The sequence below is a fragment of the Notolepis coatsorum genome, assembly GCF_963971535.1.
Source record: "Notolepis coatsorum genome assembly, chromosome: 17".
NCBI lineage: Eukaryota > Metazoa > Chordata > Actinopteri > Aulopiformes > Paralepididae > Notolepis > Notolepis coatsorum.
In genome coordinates, this window is record NC_140181.1 from 105,456,064 (window position 1) to 105,473,791 (window position 17,728).

The 17,728-nt window shown below is 45.3% G+C and overlaps 1 protein-coding gene across 1 annotated transcript in view; it reads right to left on the reverse strand.

The window, feature by feature from the left end:
- Window positions 1-17,728, reverse strand: part of LOC311244205 (serine/threonine-protein kinase WNK2) — a 143,095-nt gene that overhangs the window by 7,925 nt on the left and 117,442 nt on the right. Inside the window, exons 20-28 of the mRNA XM_084333612.1 lie at window positions 15,886-16,053; window positions 15,305-15,356; window positions 13,872-13,970; window positions 12,130-12,791; window positions 9,834-9,882; window positions 9,560-9,624; window positions 8,629-9,320; window positions 7,968-8,194; window positions 4,570-4,794 (exon numbers count right to left, since the gene is read on the reverse strand). Coding sequence (XP_084189738.1) covers window positions 4,570-4,794; window positions 7,968-8,194; window positions 8,629-9,320; window positions 9,560-9,624; window positions 9,834-9,882; window positions 12,130-12,791; window positions 13,872-13,970; window positions 15,305-15,356; window positions 15,886-16,053 — 2,239 coding nt within the window. The remainder of the gene's footprint in view (window positions 1-4,569; window positions 4,795-7,967; window positions 8,195-8,628; window positions 9,321-9,559; window positions 9,625-9,833; window positions 9,883-12,129; window positions 12,792-13,871; window positions 13,971-15,304; window positions 15,357-15,885; window positions 16,054-17,728) is intronic.

Genomic DNA, 17,728 nt, shown 5'->3' on the forward strand with positions numbered 1-17,728 from the left:
CAGAAGCCTATACTAATTTTGCGTCCTATGAAATGCTTTCTAGAATGACATTTACAGCACATTGTAACTGAGCTAGCACTCTGCCCCTTAACTAAATTGAACAAATGTTCAATGTTAGCTTGCTAGCTAATGTTGCGTAACGTTGCTAACGTACGTTGCTAACATTAGCTTTCTAGCTAATGGGTTGAGAGTGACTCTAATGCACATTCAGCACTATTGGCTACTATAAACGCCAATCAATATCAACGGCAAGTCCCTCCCTAGCTTCCTGTTTTTACAAGAAATGCATAAATATGTGGAATCAAATATCATTCTGCTAGCTGTTTCATGGGGACGTTAAAAAGCACTAGCTTTTAAAGGATACAAACCAGGAGAGAACACATTGTTCAATACTAGCATGCTCTACCTCTCGGTTTACTAAGAGTTTCTTCCCCAGTGCTGTGCGCAGCCTGAATAACTCCAAAGGCTAGATTTGTATATTATCCTATTTTATTTTGGTGTGTTATTAGTCCGGTTGTGGAAGTGCTGTTTCTGTGTGTCTGTGCATCACACACTTTGATTATATGCACTTTTACTGTAAATTTTGCCTCTATGCATTATGCACTTTACTATGATATGCAACCTTAGCATTTGTCCTTTTATACTGTGTTTTTTTTGTAATTTTTTGTACTGTTTCTACTCTGCTCCTGTATTGGATTAGTTGTTAGATTAGACAGTGTTGCTCTGTACCTGTTCCAATGTGGATTCGTCCATACATGGAAAATAAAAACTCTGACTCTGACTATGTACTAAAGCCACAGCGAGTGCGACCCGCCCCCCGATCCAACAGATGCTACGGACCTGATATAACCTTATGTGAATACTGTATACTTCATCAGATCATATATTTAGCATTTTAGCATTTTTAGATTATATATTAGATTTAGATTATATATTGCATATATTTAGCATTTTAGCATTTCGTTAGATTATATAATAGATTAGATTTAGATGATTGGATAATTAGATTATACATTTCACATTTACATTTAGTCATTTAGCTGACGCTTTTATCCAAAGCGACTTACAAGTTCTGTACGACAAGTCATCAGGAAGGGCACAACTCTATCAGCTGAGTAACAATGTTCATCAGAGTGTTGAGTGCTACAGTGTAGGTTAGTTTATTAGGACAAGTGCATGACAGTAAGGTTAGTTAGGGTTAGATATGCATCGCATGTGTGCCAATTGATGACCTCGGAGCAGGTCCTAAATTATTATAAATTATTATTATATTTATTTATTGATTTTTTTTGAAATTTCAGATAATGGTTGATTATATATTGTAACTATATTTATTGTAGGGCAAATATAACTGAGAGGGCATACATACCCTCATCTCGCACCTTGTTGCCCATATGCACATGTCCAGAGTTAGTTAATTATATTGATTTGTTATATTGTTTACACTGCTTTTTTACTACCTGTACCTCCCTTCTCCCCCCTCCCCCATGCTGCTATCATGCCTGAATTTCCCCAAGGGGATCAATAAAGGAATATCTTATTTTAACCTACATACAAATGTGTGTGCCTGACGTATCCCAATATACAAACAAACTTTTATTTAAATTTTTTAAGACGACTATTTACATCTCAAAGACCACGTGTTTGAGCAATATCCTGTGTAGCTCAACGGGCAGAGTACGGCAGCAACACCGCAGAAGTTAGTTGGTTAGTTAGTTGCAAATGTTTTTTTCTTCCTATTGGGAACACCCTTACTAGATATCTATGGTAAGGTACTTAGGATAAGGGTGTCCTATTAGCATTGTGTTAGAAATCAAGTTAGTATTATAACTGTGCCTTGTATATATTATATTTATCTATTTTTACCTTATTTTCTAGCACTCGCTTGTATTTAAATATGTTTTAGTTTAGTATATTTTGTGTGAAGCGCAGACTAGCAAAGTAAGATTTTCATTGTATGGCAAACTGTACTGTTTAAAGGATAACTCCACTATTTTGGGAAATTAGCTTATTTAACATCTTCCCTGGAGTTAGACAAGAAGATACATACCTTTTTTGTCTCTGTGCGTGCATTTTAGCTTTGGGAATAGATGCTCTGTTAGCATAGCTTAGCTTCATCACTGGAAGTGAGGCAGGACAGTAGCCTTACAGTGCCTTACAGTGTATTGCAAGGTCTGACATTGACCAAACTTGATATGCATGACCTTGGTGGGCTCTAGGTCAACTCCTGAAAAGGGGGTCAATGTCAGACCTTGCAATCAAAAGTTAGGGGCGCACTGAAATTATGGCAAGGGTTATTAGCCCCCTAACTTTTGATTGCAAAGTCTGACATTGACCCCCTTTTCAGGAGTTGACCTAGAGCCCACCAAGGTCATGCATATCAAGTTTGGTCAATGTCAGACCTTGCAATACACTGTAAGGCACTGTAAGGCTACTGTCCTGCCTCACTTCCAGTGATGAAGCTAAGCTATGCTAACGGAGCATCTATTCCCAAAGCTAAAATGCACGCACAGAGACAAAAAAGGTATGTATCTTCTTGTCTAACTCCAGGGAAGATGTTAAATAAGCTAATTTCCCAAAATAGTGGAGTTATCCTTTAACTGTGCACATGACAATAAACAATCTGGAATCTAAGGCTAACGTGAGTTACAAGCTTTGTTAGAACCACAGAGAGTGGAGGTTAGAGATATGAAATGTTTGGTAAATACAAAGTTATATATATTTGTCTAGAATCCTCGATAGTTGCGCTCCTTTAACGACCGCTTACAAAATGGTTACGCCAGTGGATAATATATGTGTCAAGTTTATTATAGTCAACTAGAAACATTTTAGTGAATTAAAATAAACAATAAAAACTAAAGGAAAACGGTCAACTGCCTTCCATGATATACTCCACGTGTGTGTGTGTGTATGTGTACGTATGTGTATATATGTGTGTGGGTGGGTGGGTGTATGTATGTATGTATGTATGTATGTATGTATGTATGTATGTATGTATGTATGTATGTATGTATGTATGTATGTATGTATGTATGTATGTATGTATGTATGTATGTATGTATGTATGTATGTATGTATGTATGTATGTATGTATGTATGTATGTATGTATGTATGTATGTATGTATGTATGTATGTATGTATGTATGTATGTACCGTAATTCCTCTAATAGTAACCGGGTCTCAAATACAAGCCGGGTCTCTATTAATGGCCGGGTGCGCTCTTGAGCTAAGCAATTATAAGCCGGCCTCCTAATACAAGCCGGGTTACTAATATACTGAGCTGCATACTGAGCTAGTTACTTGATTTCACTTTGAAAACGTTGAAATGACCAGTGACCACCTGTAATTGCACTGTTTACTATTTCATACAGTACTTGGTTTCAATAAATGAACCCAGTACATTTTACTGGGTTCAAACTGACACAAAATGTTGATTTATTCATTATGATCCGTTTGAAAATTTGAAATATAGGCCTCTCTCTTATACAGGCCTCCTCCTAATACAAGCCTGGTACCCGCTACAGTTGAAACAAATACAAGCCGGGGTTACTATTAGAGGAATTACGGTATATGTGTGTGTATATCTATGTGTGTGTGTGTGGGTAGGTGTATATATATGTGTGTGTGTGTGTGTGTGGGTAGGTGTATATATATGTGTGTGTGTGTGTGTGTGGGTAGGTGTATATATATGTGTGTGTGTGTGTGTGTGGGTAGGTGTATATATATGTGTGTGTGTGTGTGTGTGTGTGTGTGTGTGTGTAGGTGTGTGTGTGTGTGTGGGTAGGTGTATATATATGTGTGTGTGTGTGTGTGTGTGTGTGTGTGTGTGTGTGGGTAGGTGTATATATATGTGTGTGTGTGTGTGTGTGTGTGGGTAGGTGTATATATATATGTGTGTGTGTGTGTGGGTAGGTGTATATATATATGTGTGTGTGTGTGTGGGTAGGTGTATATATATATGTGTGTGTGTGTGTGGGTAGGTGTATATATATATGTGTGTGTGTGTGTGGGTAGGTGTATATATATATGTGTGTGTGTGTGTGGGTAGGTGTATATATATATGTGTGTGTGTGTGTGGGTAGGTGTATATATATATGTGTGTGTGTGTGTGGGTAGGTGTATATATATGTGTGTGTGTGTGTGTGTGGGTAGGTGTATATATATGTGTGTGTGTGTGTGTGGGTAGGTGTATATATATGTGTGTGTGTGTGTGTGTGTGTGTGTGTGTGTGTGTGGGTAGGTGTATATATATGTGTGTGTGTGTGTGTGGGTAGGTGTATATATATGTGTGTGTGTGTGTGTGGGTAGGTGTATATATATGTGTGTGTGTGTGTGTGTGTGTGTGTGTGTGTGTGTGGGTAGGTGTATATATATATGTGTGTGTGTGTGTGGGTAGGTGTATATATATGTGTGTGTGTGTGTGTGGGTAGGTGTATATATATGTGTGTGTGTGTGTGTGTGTGTGTGGGTAGGTGTATATATATGTGTGTGTGTGTGTGTGTGTGTGGGTAGGTGTATATATATGTGTGTGTGTGTGTGTGTGTGTGTGTGTGTGTGCACATGTGTACCTTGGCCAGGTGCCTGGGGGGCCGTGCCGTCACTGTGCTGGCCGGTGTAGATGTTGTCGGAGGAGAAGGAGCCCTTGAGGGAGCAGGGCTGCTGGGTCTGGACCAGCTCCGGGGGGGCGGCGCCGGGCAGCGTGCTGGAGCTGGTGCTGCTGCTGGAGCGGGCAGAGCCGTCCGACAGAACCGAGCTCTTGGCCGGGGAACCAGAGGAGCTGGGCGCGCTCTCACCTTGACGTGCAACACACAGGAGGGGAAGGATGAACCACCGTCTGAATCACTCTCTTCCCCACATAGTCATCAGGATCCAACACCGTTTCTCCCCTGTTGCCATGGTGATTGGCACATCCCCCCCCCCCCCATTAGCCCCTCCTGTTCCTGATATGCACACGTATGTAAAACCTGTACGGTTTTAAATTAGTGCATTAATTTTGAGTAGTGGAAAAGGGGTAGGATTAAATAAGTGTATACTTCTTCCTACTCCTTTTGGAACATGTAAATTGAGTTATGTTCTCTCTTTTTTGTTTTTGTTTTATATTGTTTGTATTTACATGTTCGAAATCAAATCAAATCAAATATGTGACAAAGTGCGCATGTATAAAGCTCAGTTATACAAATATGGCGGCTGTTAAGTTAGCGAATGCTAGCAAGCCGTTGGTATTATTTGCTCTGCTATTTGGCTTTGTATAACATCTTTGTCTCCATATTGTCCATAATAAGTACCAAGGTACTAGCATAGTGTGCTGGCTGGGTCCGAGGGCTAACCGGATAGTGAGAGTGATACTAGCATAGTGTGCTAGCTGGGTCCGAGGGCTAACCGGGTAGTGAGAGTGATGCTAGCATAGTGTGCTGGCTGGGTCCGAGGGCTAACCGGGTAGTGAGAGTGATGCTAGCATAGTGTGCTAGCTGGGTCCGAGGGCTAACCGGGTAGTGAGAGTGATGCTAGCATAGTGTGCTGGCTGGGTCCGAGGGCTAACCGGGTAGTGAGAGTGATGCTAGCATAGTGTGCTAGCTGGGTCCGAGGGCTAACCGGGTAGTGAGAGTGATACTAGCATAGTGTGCTAGCTGGGTCCGAGGGCTAACCGGATAGTGAGAGTGATACTAGCATAGTGTGCTAGCTGGGTCCGAGGGCTAACCGGATAGTGAGAGTGATGCTAGCATAGTGTGCTAGCTGGGTCCGAGGGCTAACCGGATAGTGAGAGTGATGCTAGCATAGTGTGCTAGCTGGGTCCGAGGGCTAACCGGGTAGTGAGAGTGATACTAGCATAGTGTGCTAGCTGGGTCCGAGGGCTAACCGGATAGTGAGAGTGATGCTAGCATAGTGTGCTAGCTGGGTCCGAGGGCTAACCGGGGAGTGAGAGTGATACTAGCATAGTGTGCTAGCTGGGTCCGAGGGCTAACCGGATAGTGAGAGTGATACTAGCATAGTGTGCTAGCTGGGTCCGAGGGCTAACCGGGTAGTGAGAGTGATACTAGCATAGTGTGCTAGCTGGGTCCGAGGGCTAACCGGGTAGTGAGAGTGATACTAGCATAGTGTGCTAGCTGGGTCCGAGGGCTAACCGGGTAGTGAGAGTGATACTAGCATAGTGTGCTAGCTGGGTCCGAGGGCTAACCGGATAGTGAGAGTGATACTAGCATAGTGTGCTAGCTGGGTCCGAGGGCTAACCGGGTAGTGAGAGTGATACTAGCATAGTGTGCTAGCTGGGTCCGAGGGCTAACCGGGTAGTGAGAGTGACCAACGTGTTTCACCATCTGAGGCTCCTCTTCTAGTAACAATTGAAGAATTATATTTGAATCAGGGTTCCCACAGACATTGCTAAATGAAATTCAAGGACTATCAAGTACTTTTCTAAGCACTATTTTTCATTTTAAAAGGGCATTTTAACACTTTAACTGCCACACACGAGATATCTCGGGTTTATTTTTATGTGGTTGAAAGCCACTCACGAGATTTCTCTGAATTTTTATATATATATTTTTTTAGCGATCTGAAATCATATTGCATCACGCGAGCCTACCCGAGTATACACGAGCACCGCCGGCGATCATATGTGGAAAAAAGCGCCCCCTATAGTCTCCCAGATGACATAAGGGATTTTGGAATGGACTCAATGAAAATGGATGGGGAAAAAAATCCGGTACTCCACATTTTCCAGTCCACTGATCCAGCCGGGGTTACCACAGTTCATTCTGGAGCCTCTGAGCCCCGCTGATCATGGAGTTCTACTGTATCGCGTTGGATCTATACACTTATCGATTTTTTCGAATGGTGATCAGGAATTGGAATATACCAGTTGGATACCATCTGATGTCAGGTAAGGAATCTATGTTATCAGTGTTAGGATAATCAGACTAATTTTGATGAAGTTATAAGCTGTTTTGTGAAATGGGCTCTTTCGGTTTCACTGTAAAAGTCCAAGAGGAAATCAACGCGGCGATTATCCGTGCGCGGCCCGAATGTGCTTGCGTGCACGTATAATATTGATCATCTAGCGTTTATTTGAAAACTATTCATAAAAAGGCCGACGAATATCAACGTTGTGGAATATTCCAGTAAAAGACGATTTTCATAGAATGGTCCAGAATGGGCTGTTTTTTATCTCAAAACGGGTGCTTTTCTAAATGATCTGAAACGGAAATGACGCGATAAAAAACCAATCTGCCTTGACAGCACTGACTGGAAAATAGTCTTTGATAAGCGACGGGCAGATTAGACACATAGCCATAATTTAAAACATAGATTAGGCGATATTAACGTTAACATTGAAGTGGATGGTGGCATCAAGGGGGTAAAAAGGAAAACCCGGCGTGGCACTCAAAAAGGATACATTTCACTTTTAAATGGCGTTTTTATATACCGGTATAAAAAAATTTAAATTAAAAAAGAAATTGATTGATTCAGAACAATTTTATCATGGATGAAGAAAACTTTCAACGCAAATGGTTGATTTTAATTTCAAGGAATTTGTAAGCACATTGTAAAAAAAATTTGCTGTTTTCAAGGCATTCCAGGTACATTTTGAGTAAAAAATCAAGCACTTTAAGCACTTCAAGGACCTTGTACGAACCCCGTTTTAATGTTCTCCGAAACATAAATAATATTCTCCATTTCTATACCGTCTTTATTAGGCCTTTGGCATCCATCCTTAAAAGCTCTTCCTCACACACACACACACACACACACACACACACACACACACACACACACACACACACACACACACACACACACACACACACACACACACACACACACACACACACACACACACACACACACACACACACACACACACACACACACACACACACACACACACACACACACACACACACACACACACACACACACACACACACACACACACACACACACACACACACACACACACACACACACACACCTTTGGTCTCCCCGCTGGCGGCGTTCAGGTTGTTCTTCAGCTGCTGCACCGTGGGGTTGAGCAGCTTGCCGGCCTTCAGCTTGTGCTTGCTGGCCCTGCGCCTCCGGCCAGGGGGCGCCGCGTGGAGCAGACCCACGCTGGGCGGCAGCGTCTTGCCCAGCCCGTTGTACAGGCGCTCGATCTCGCTCCTCTGGAACACCTGCAGCTCCGAGATCTCCTTCAAGTGTCTGAGGGGGAGGGAGGGAGAGAGGAGCGGGAGTTATGAGCACATGCTAGTAAAAATAGCTGTCATTTTATATTGGCTCGTATAGGAATCCTAGAAAAGGTCACGACTGGCTGTTAAACCTCTGTGTGGTTTTTATGGCCCCACACACCGATTCATGTCTGTCAATAGGAGGTCGTGCCGTAAGTGGCAGAGGCCTCCGAGGGCCCTCAAGGTAACACACGGTACACAGAGGGGCCCTCAAGGTAACACACGGTACACAGAGGCCTCCGAGGGCCCTCAAGGTAACACACAGTACACAGAGGCCTCCGAGGGCCCTCAACGTAACACAGTACACAGAGGCCTCCGAGGGCCCTCAAGGTAACACACAGTACACAGAGGCCTCCGAGGGCCCTCAAGGTAACACACGGTACACATTATGTGAAGGAACTCTCGTACTTTTCCCTCAGCTTCTGCAGCTCCTTCTTCATGTCCGCGTCCTCGAACTCCGAGTCGTTGTCGCTGCTGACGTAGGCCTGCGAGGAGTGGGCGTGTCCCCCCGGCGGCGAGGGGCCGTGACCGTTCACCGTCACGGGCTGCTGCTGCTGCCGGCTCGGCGACTCGCTCTGCACGCCGCCGCTTCGGCCCGACCGCCGGAGGAAGGCCACCGCCCTCTTCATCAGGTCGCTCCCGCTGTGCTCCGAGGGGGCGCGGTGGCCGGGGGGGTGGGGGGTCGGGCGGTGGGCGGGGGACACGCCGCCGTCTCCGCCGTCCTCCTCCTCGTCCTCGTCTCCCGAGTCGGAGCAGACGCAGAGGTGGTGGTGCTGGTGGATGGGGGCGTCGAGGGTCTGCGCCCGGGGCAGGCGAGAGGGGGTGGCGTCGGGGCTGGAGGCGGAGGGGGGGGCGTCCCGGTAGAGGTCCGGAGGGGCGGAGTAGCGGTGGCTGCAGTGGGGTCTGGGGCTCTCCTCCTCGGCCGCGGTGCTCACGGAGAAGCGGCCCACGGCCACGCAGGCCTGCTGCTGCTGCTGCGCCCTCTGGCCCGGGACAGACCCCCCGGAGCCACTGGAGGGCGCCGTGGAGCTGCAGGTGCTGTGGCTTCCCTTCCTGCCCCTCTCCAAGCGGCAGATCACATGCGGGGGAGTGGGGACGATCTGGGGGGGGGGGGGGGGGGGGGGGGGGGGGGAAGAGGGAACAGTGTTTATAACCGAATCATAATGATGGGAGATTTGGTTACAAATACAAGCAATTTCTGTGGAGGACAAGGACACACAGGGCCATGCCAGGAGTCAGGGCTCGTATAATGTAATAAATGTGGATCAAATCTAGTTTCTCTGGGTTGAGGAAATGAACAGTAAGGCAATTTGAGAGTGTCATGAGAGCAGGGTCTTACTTGGAAGCGGCTCTTGCTGCCATGTGGACTGGAACCACTCGCCAGGTCTCTCAGCAGCCTGGAGGCTAGGGGGGGGGGGGGGGGGGGGGAGAGATCCTGTCAATCACTCGTGTCGTACACACACACAGCAATCACTCGTGTCGTACACACACACAGCAATCACTTGTGTCGTACACACACAGCAAACACTCGTGTCACACACACACACACACACATAGCAATCACTTTGCTTTTTTGTTTTTTAATGAATGGTTTTCTACGCTCTGCTACTTACCTGGCGCTGTGGAGTCACTCACGCTATCTGTGCGCTCAGGAATCTGAGGCTGAGGCAGAGAGAGAGAGAGAGAGAGAGATGGAGAGAGAGAGAGAGAGAGAGAGAGAGAGAGAGAGAGAGAGAGAGTGGGGGGGTAGGGAAAGAGAGGGAGGGAAAGAAAGAGAGAGAGGTGAGGGGGGTAGGGAAAGAGAGAGGGAAAGAAAGAGAGAGAAATAGGGGGGGGAAAGAAAGAAAGAAAGAAAGAAAGAGAGAGGAGGGTGTGGTGGGGTAGGGAAAGAGAGAGGGAAAGAAAGAGAGAGAGAGAGAAGGGGGGGTAGGGAAAGAAAGAAAGAGAGAGAGATGAGGGTGTGGGGTTCATGTCAAGATGAATGCTCCCAAGAGTAAATCAGATAGTGTTTCCAGACTAGCCATTATCCTCTCCCGACCTCAGCTCTGCCTCAACAAGTCTGGCCCACCTTATTTTTAAGAGAACACGTATACATATTGTATACGTACACACACATACACACACGCAGAGGGTGAGATACCAAGCCGCCAGCGAAGCAGGTCAGGACGAAGCACCTGTCAGATAGCGGCGGTTTCTTCTCCTAAACACAGCATTTAGTCTCGCCGATTACAATCAATGGCCAAATCAATAACTCATTGCAGGGAACAGATTCAATAGCACCGCCTTAACCCTTTCCCTACCACACTACAGAAGGTTAACCCTTTCACTACCACACTACAGACGGTTAACCTTTCACTACCACACTTCAGAAGGTTAACATTTCACTACCACACTACAGACGGCTAACCTTTCACTACCACACTTCAGAAGGTTAACCTTTCACTACCACACTACAGAAGGTTAACCCTTTCACTATCACACTACAGAAGGTTAACCTTTCACTACCACACTTCAGAAGGTTAACCTTTCACTACCACACTACAGACGGTTAACCTTTCACTACCACACTACAGAAGGTTAACCTTTCACTACCACACTACAGAAGGTTAACCTTTCACTACCACACTACAGACGGTTAACCTTTCACTACCACACTACAGAAGGTTAACCCTTTCACTACCACACTACAGAAGGTTAACCTTTCACTACCACACTACAGAAGGTTAACCTTTCACTACCACACTACAGAAGGTTAACCTTTCACTACCACACTTCAGAAGGTTAACCTTTCACTACCACACTACAGAAGGTTAACACTTTCACTACCACACTACAGACGGTTAACCTTTCACTACCAGACTACAGACGGTTAACCTTTCACTACCACACTACAGAAGGTTAACCTTTCACTACCACACTACAGAAGGTTAACACTTTCACTACCACACTACAGACGGTTAACCTTTCACTACCACACTACAGACGGTTAACCTTTCACTACCACACTACAGACGGTTAACCTTTCACTACCACACTACAGAAGGTTAACCTTTCACTACCACACTTCAGAAGGTTAACCTTTCACAACCACACTACAGAAGGTTAACCTTTCACTACCACACTACAGACGGTTAACCCTTCACTACCACACTTCAGAAGGTTAACCTTTCACTACCACACTACAGAAGGTTAACCTTTCACTACCACACTTCAGAAGGTTAACCCTTCACTACCACACTTCAGAAGGTTAACCTTTCACTACCACACTACAGAAGGTTAACCTTTCACTACCACACTACAGAAGGTTAACCCTTTCACTACCACACTACAGAAGGTTAACCTTTCACTACCACACTACAGAAGGTTAACCTTTCACTACCACACTACAGAAGGTTAACCCTTTCACTACCACACTACAGAAGGTTAACCTTTCACTACCACACTACAGAAGGTTAACCTTTCACTACCACACTACAGAAGGTTAACCTTTCACTACCACACTACAGAAGGTTAACCTTTCACTACCACACTTCAGAAGGTTAACCTTTCACTACCACACTTCAGAAGGTTAACCTTTCACTACCACACTACAGAAGGTTAACCCTTTCACTACCACACAGACAGCTAACCTTTCACTACCACACTACAGACGGCTAACCTTTCACTACCACACTTCAGAAGGTTAGGTTAACCGTCTGTAGTGTGGTAGTGAAAGGGTTAACCCTTTGTCGTGTGGCAGTGAAAGGGTTAACCTTCTGTAGTGTGGTTGCGAAAGGGCTAACCCTTTGTCGTGTGGCAGTGAAAGGGTTAACCCTCTGTATTGTCGCAGGGGGGAAAGGGTTAACCATTTGGTAGCGTGGTAGTGAAAGGGTTAAAAGCGCACACACACATCCATCTACATGCTCGTACCAGCAGCTCCCCCCCGGTGGTCCAGGGCGGGCCCCCCTCGGTGCCCTGGCCGTCGGACACCTGTGGCGAGCCGAGCCCCCCCTCTGTGCCGGAGCCCTGGGGGTCGGCGTACAGCAGGTTCCTCAGCTGCTCGTCCAGCGTCTTGATGGTGCGGTCCACAAACTCCACCCGGCGGGGCCCCTCTCCGTCAGACTCCCCCAGGCCCCCGGCCCCCTGCTGCTGCTGTGTTGGCCCCTGGTGGGCGGGACTCTGAGGCTGCGAGGTCACCGTCCCCCCGGGCTGCAGGGGCACGGTGGCGTGGGGCTGCTGCAGGACCACGGGCGGAGGAGGCGGGTCTCCGGTGGGACTGCTGGCCTTCCGAGAGGCCGCTCCCGTTGTGTAGCCGTCGCTCACGTCCAGCGAAGTGGGCGGTGCCACGGTGCAACACGGCATGTCCGTCACCATGGAGACGACCGAGATGCGCGACTCGGAGTCGAGGCGGCTGATGGCGGGGGTGGAGGTGGGAACGGGCAGGGCGGCAGCGCTGGGCGGAGGCTGCTGCATCCGGGCCAGGCCCATGATCACATCCTGAGGCTGCGTCGGGGGAGCGGAGGAGGAGGGAACTTTGGAGGGCGGAGCAGGAGGCGCGGCCGGGGGCGAGGCGGACCTCTCGGACTCTGCTGCTGAAGAAGAGAAGAAGATGAGGAGGAGGAGGAGGAGAGGTAATTAGGAGCAGAACAGAGCGTTGACCTTCAGCAGCTTAGCATATGTAACAGGAGGAGAAGAAAGGGGCCGCCCGTGTGTTACATCATCATCATCATCATCACCACCGGCCTTCCCCCCGTCAGCCTCCCGTCAGCTGGAGCGGAAAACCTGCCCTTCATGGCTGCCGACTGCAGCAGTGCTCTTATGTAACCAACCCCTCCCCCTCCGCCACACACACACACACACACACACACACACACACACACACACACACACACACAGCATCACCAGCGAGCGAGACACGGGCTGTTATGTCCTCAACGCTGGAGAAAACACACACATGCCAAGTGGAAAGAGAGTACAACAAAACCCCCCATTACTAACATTTTGGTATTTGTCAGACTGCCCAAGGGGAGTTTGATGATGTGTGTGTGGACATGTTAATGATACCCTTTATGAGTGTGTGTGTGTGTGTGTGTGTGTGTGTTAGGGCTGTCCCCGAAGCCTGTTTTTGGGCTTCGAACTTCGTCAGGGTTTTTCGAACGGACGTTCAAACCTTCATTTTTAATGATTAAAAAAGATATTTTTTTAATCATTAAAAATGAAGGTTTGAACGTCCGTTCGAAAAACCCTGACGATTTATTGATATATATATATATTTTTTTTTAAATATCCTCAAACTAAATGCTCAATTTGAATAAAGTGATTAATCTGATTAAATTAGTAATTTTTTCTTTATTAAATCAACTTTCTTTAATGAATATAACTATAATCAGTTTTAATACTATAATATTAGTGTAGCCTAATCTAACGGTGACCGTCGGTAGTGTGATAGTAAAGGGTTAACCTTCTGTCGTGTGGCAGTGAAAGGGTTAAACAGAATGAATAGACACATACAAAAATATATATATATTATTATAATCTTTTATAAAAAAGAAAAAAATTCGAATGTTGATTTAGAATTCGAATGCCAATGTAACGAACGAAGGTCCGAACGTTTGGGCTCAGCCCTAGTGTGTGTGTGTGTGCACGCTCAGTGTTCCGTGCACGTAGCGTACCCTTCGCCGTGGAGGTGTGTGATGATGAAGACGTGGTCTCTGGCGTGGGCGTCTCAGCCACGGGGCAGATGATGAAGAAGCGCTTGCCGGTGTGGAGGACTGCCGAGGACAGAGAGACACGGACAGACTCATAAATACACGTCTGCTCTCAGTCATTCATTCAATCAATCGCTACTTCAACAGGAGAAGGCCTCGTTTTCAAATGAGGTTGAGCCTACTGTACGTACATAATAAATACAGTAAGAAGAGGGAGGGTTGAGACTGACCATCAGACACATCTGTTATCATATCTGACCACCAGACACATCTGTTATCATATCTGACCACCAGACACATCCGTCATCATATCTGACCATCAGACACATCTGTTATCATATCTGACCACCAGACACATCTGTTATCATATCTGACCACCAGATACATCTGTTATCATATCTGACCACCAGACACATCTGTTATCATATCTGACCACCAGACACATCTGTCATCATATCTGACCATCAGACACATCTGTCATCATATCTGACCATCAGACACATCTGTTATCATATCTGACCACCAGACACATCTGTTATCATATCTGACCATCAGATACATCTGTTATCATATCTGACCATCAGATACATCTGTTATCATATCCAGTAGAGGCTTTGAGACGGACCATCACCATTGAGATCACAGATTCTTCTTTTTACAGGGTTCCCACAGACATTGCAAAATGAAATTCAAGGACTTTCAAGTACTTTCCCAAGCACTCGTTTTCCATTTTGAAATGACATAATTTTTTTTAACTACATTTCTTTAATTTTTTTTATATTGGATCCAATATGTATGGCTTAAAAAACCAATTTCCGACAATTAGTTATAGTTTAGATTAAACAATTACATTTCTTGATTCAATTTTCTTTTTTCATGGATGGTTGATTTGAATTTCAAGGACTTTCTAAGCACCTTGTTAAAAAATGGGCTGTTTTCAAGGAATTCCAGGCCTTGAGTTTTTATTATTTTTAATCAAGCACTTCAAGGACCTTGTGCAAACCCTGTTTTTAAAGCTAGCCTACAATTTAAAATGTATTTGATCATTTACATCTACAGGTATATTCACTTATATCCTTGAAGAGTTGGACTTGTAGATAGAAAAGGCCTATATCATAACTCAGAAAACAGGTCTGTTTTATTCAGATAATTACAAACGTTGCATGTGTAAACAAATGTTTCCAGCCTCAAGAGTCACATAAAACATATGTCTATCCATCACAAAAAGGCCTATCCTTGTTTCAAAGGCGCAGGCAGCTAATTCCAGACTGTACAAAAACACAATAACGTCAGAAAGTCTTCAATTCAAAATATGACAAATAAACAAAGCAGGTAAGGGGGTGAACGTGTTTTGAATCTGCATGCAAGTTGAAAACAAACTGAAGCTAAAGTCTCACCATTCTGCTGGTAAACCAGCTGCGGGGTGTTGGGCGTTGCGACCCTTGAACCCTATGAAGAGAAGAGAGTTTAAACAGGGGCACAAAAAAAACATGGAAAACCGTAACACTTAAAGGGTTCCAATAGCCACAGAGTTGACCCTTGGGACGGCACATTCAGTTCATGCAATGTGTCATGTTGATCACGGCTAATTCAGTTCATGCAATGTGTCATGTTGATCACGGCTAATTCAGTTCATGCGATGTGTCACGTTGATCACGGCTAATTCAGTGCATGCGATGTGTCATGTTGATCACGGCTAATTCAGTTCATGCAATGTGTCATGTTGAAGGTATTTTTGACGAGGCTTGTTAATAATAATAATAATAATGGATTGGATTTATATAGCGCTCTTCTCTGACTCAGAGCGCTTCACAGAGTCCATTATTCGTTCATACACAGTCATACCGGTGGTGGTAAGCTACAATTGCAGCCAGAGCTGCCCTGAGGCAGACTCACGGAAGCGTGGCGAATAATCATCAGATTTGCATGCCAAGTCATCTGGAGAGTGGAGGCAGGATTCATTCTCTCTCTCTCTCACCTCCGCCCCCAGTGGGCCTGCTCCTTGGCTGGCCTGGGGACTGCCTCCCTGGGACCTCCTCTCCCCCTCCGGGTCCTCACTCAGCATGTCCTCGGCCTTGTCCACGATGTCCTTCAGCTGCTCAATGAACAACTCCTTCTCCAGGAGCAGGATGAAGTCATTCTCCACCTGAGAGAGGGAGAGAGAGAGAGAGAGAGAGGGAGACACACAGAGAGAAAGAAACACAGAGAGAAGGACAGAGAAAGAGAGAGAGAGACAGAGAGAGATGAATGGAGAGAATAACAATCAATATCATAATAGAAGACTACCTACATGGGCCTAAACCTATACATTTATGTTTAAAGTTCCATAGCCTCTATAACCCATTGGAAGTGCTACAGTTCACACACACACAGACAATGATATTCACAGATTCAAACACAACTAAATTAAGTCTCAAGTTGACTTGGATCGGTTTGCTCTTTAACACATTGGTTGCCAACAACGAGATTTCTCGTTATTGGCCGCCATGCGTTGGTTGCCAATAACGAGATTTCTCGTTATTTAATCGTTATTTTTTTTATTAGCGATATCCATTCATTTTTCATCCATCCATCCATCCATCCATCCAGCCTGACGTTATCATTGGGAATGGCTCTGAGCTCGAAAAGGGCAAATACCGCCCCCTATCGTCTCCCGGATGGTAATGCACATCATTGGATTGGATTGAGTGAAAAAGTGCATCAGAGAAAAACTCCGGTCCAGGGTTTCCCCATCTCTGGCAAGCAGTGTCTGTTACCAGATTCACTGGCGAGGCTCGGAGCAGCTTTCGATTATGTGTTTCGGACTATAACATTGGATCAATAAACGCGATCAATATTTGGAATGGCGATCAGGAAGTGGATTCATCTTTTTGCAGAACATATGATCTGAGGTAAGGAATCTATGTTACCAGTTTTGGGTTAATCAGAGTTGTTTTTCACAGCGTTCACAACGTGTGTGTGTGGCGTTAGTCGCTGAGCGCGGCACGAATAAATGATTTTTCAGCCAGCTTTTGTATCGTGCATAAGAACACAAATACTCTCGATAATCTAGCGTTTATTTGAAAACGATTCATAAATCAGCCGGAAAATGACAATGTGTTTTGTGTATTCCACTAAATGGCTATTATCGCGGATTTCTCTGGAATTACTAGAACTCTCAAACTATACTCGTATTCAAAACGGTATAAAACAGAAATGTACCGATGAAAAAACAATCCGTTTCGTACATGTTGACTGCAAGCAAGTCATTGATAAGACGGGTGTATTAGACACATAGCCATAATTTAAGATAGTTTAATCGCTCACAAATGTGCTCGTCCTCCCATTGATTAACGTGCTGGCATCAAAGCGATAAATCGTCATATCCGGCTGGCAACCAATCTGTTAAATACGGGAGGGATTTTATTTACCTTCTGGATATTATAGTACGGTGGCTTAGCAAAAAATGTGGACGCGGCGGACAAAAGCACCAACTTTTTTCCCATGTGTTCCCCATGACCATAGCTTTCATTTTGGGGTAGGGGCCACGTCATCATGATGGATTTCAAGATGGCCGCCATGTAAAATCAAGGTTCTGCCCATTAATAAATATCTTGGTCCATAGCGAGCTCAATATTTGAGCGAACACAAAGGTATTGGTATCCCTGTAAACTAGAAAAGCTAAGCTTTCCATTGGTATCATTTTCATTAAGCCCAACTGTTGGGAAGGGGGTTTTAATAGGCAATGATTAAAAATTATGTTCAATTTTCGCCTAGAAAAAACTGCCATGCTCATCTTCCAAAAGGTCCCTTGGCCGTTCACATGAATATATCGGAGTGAA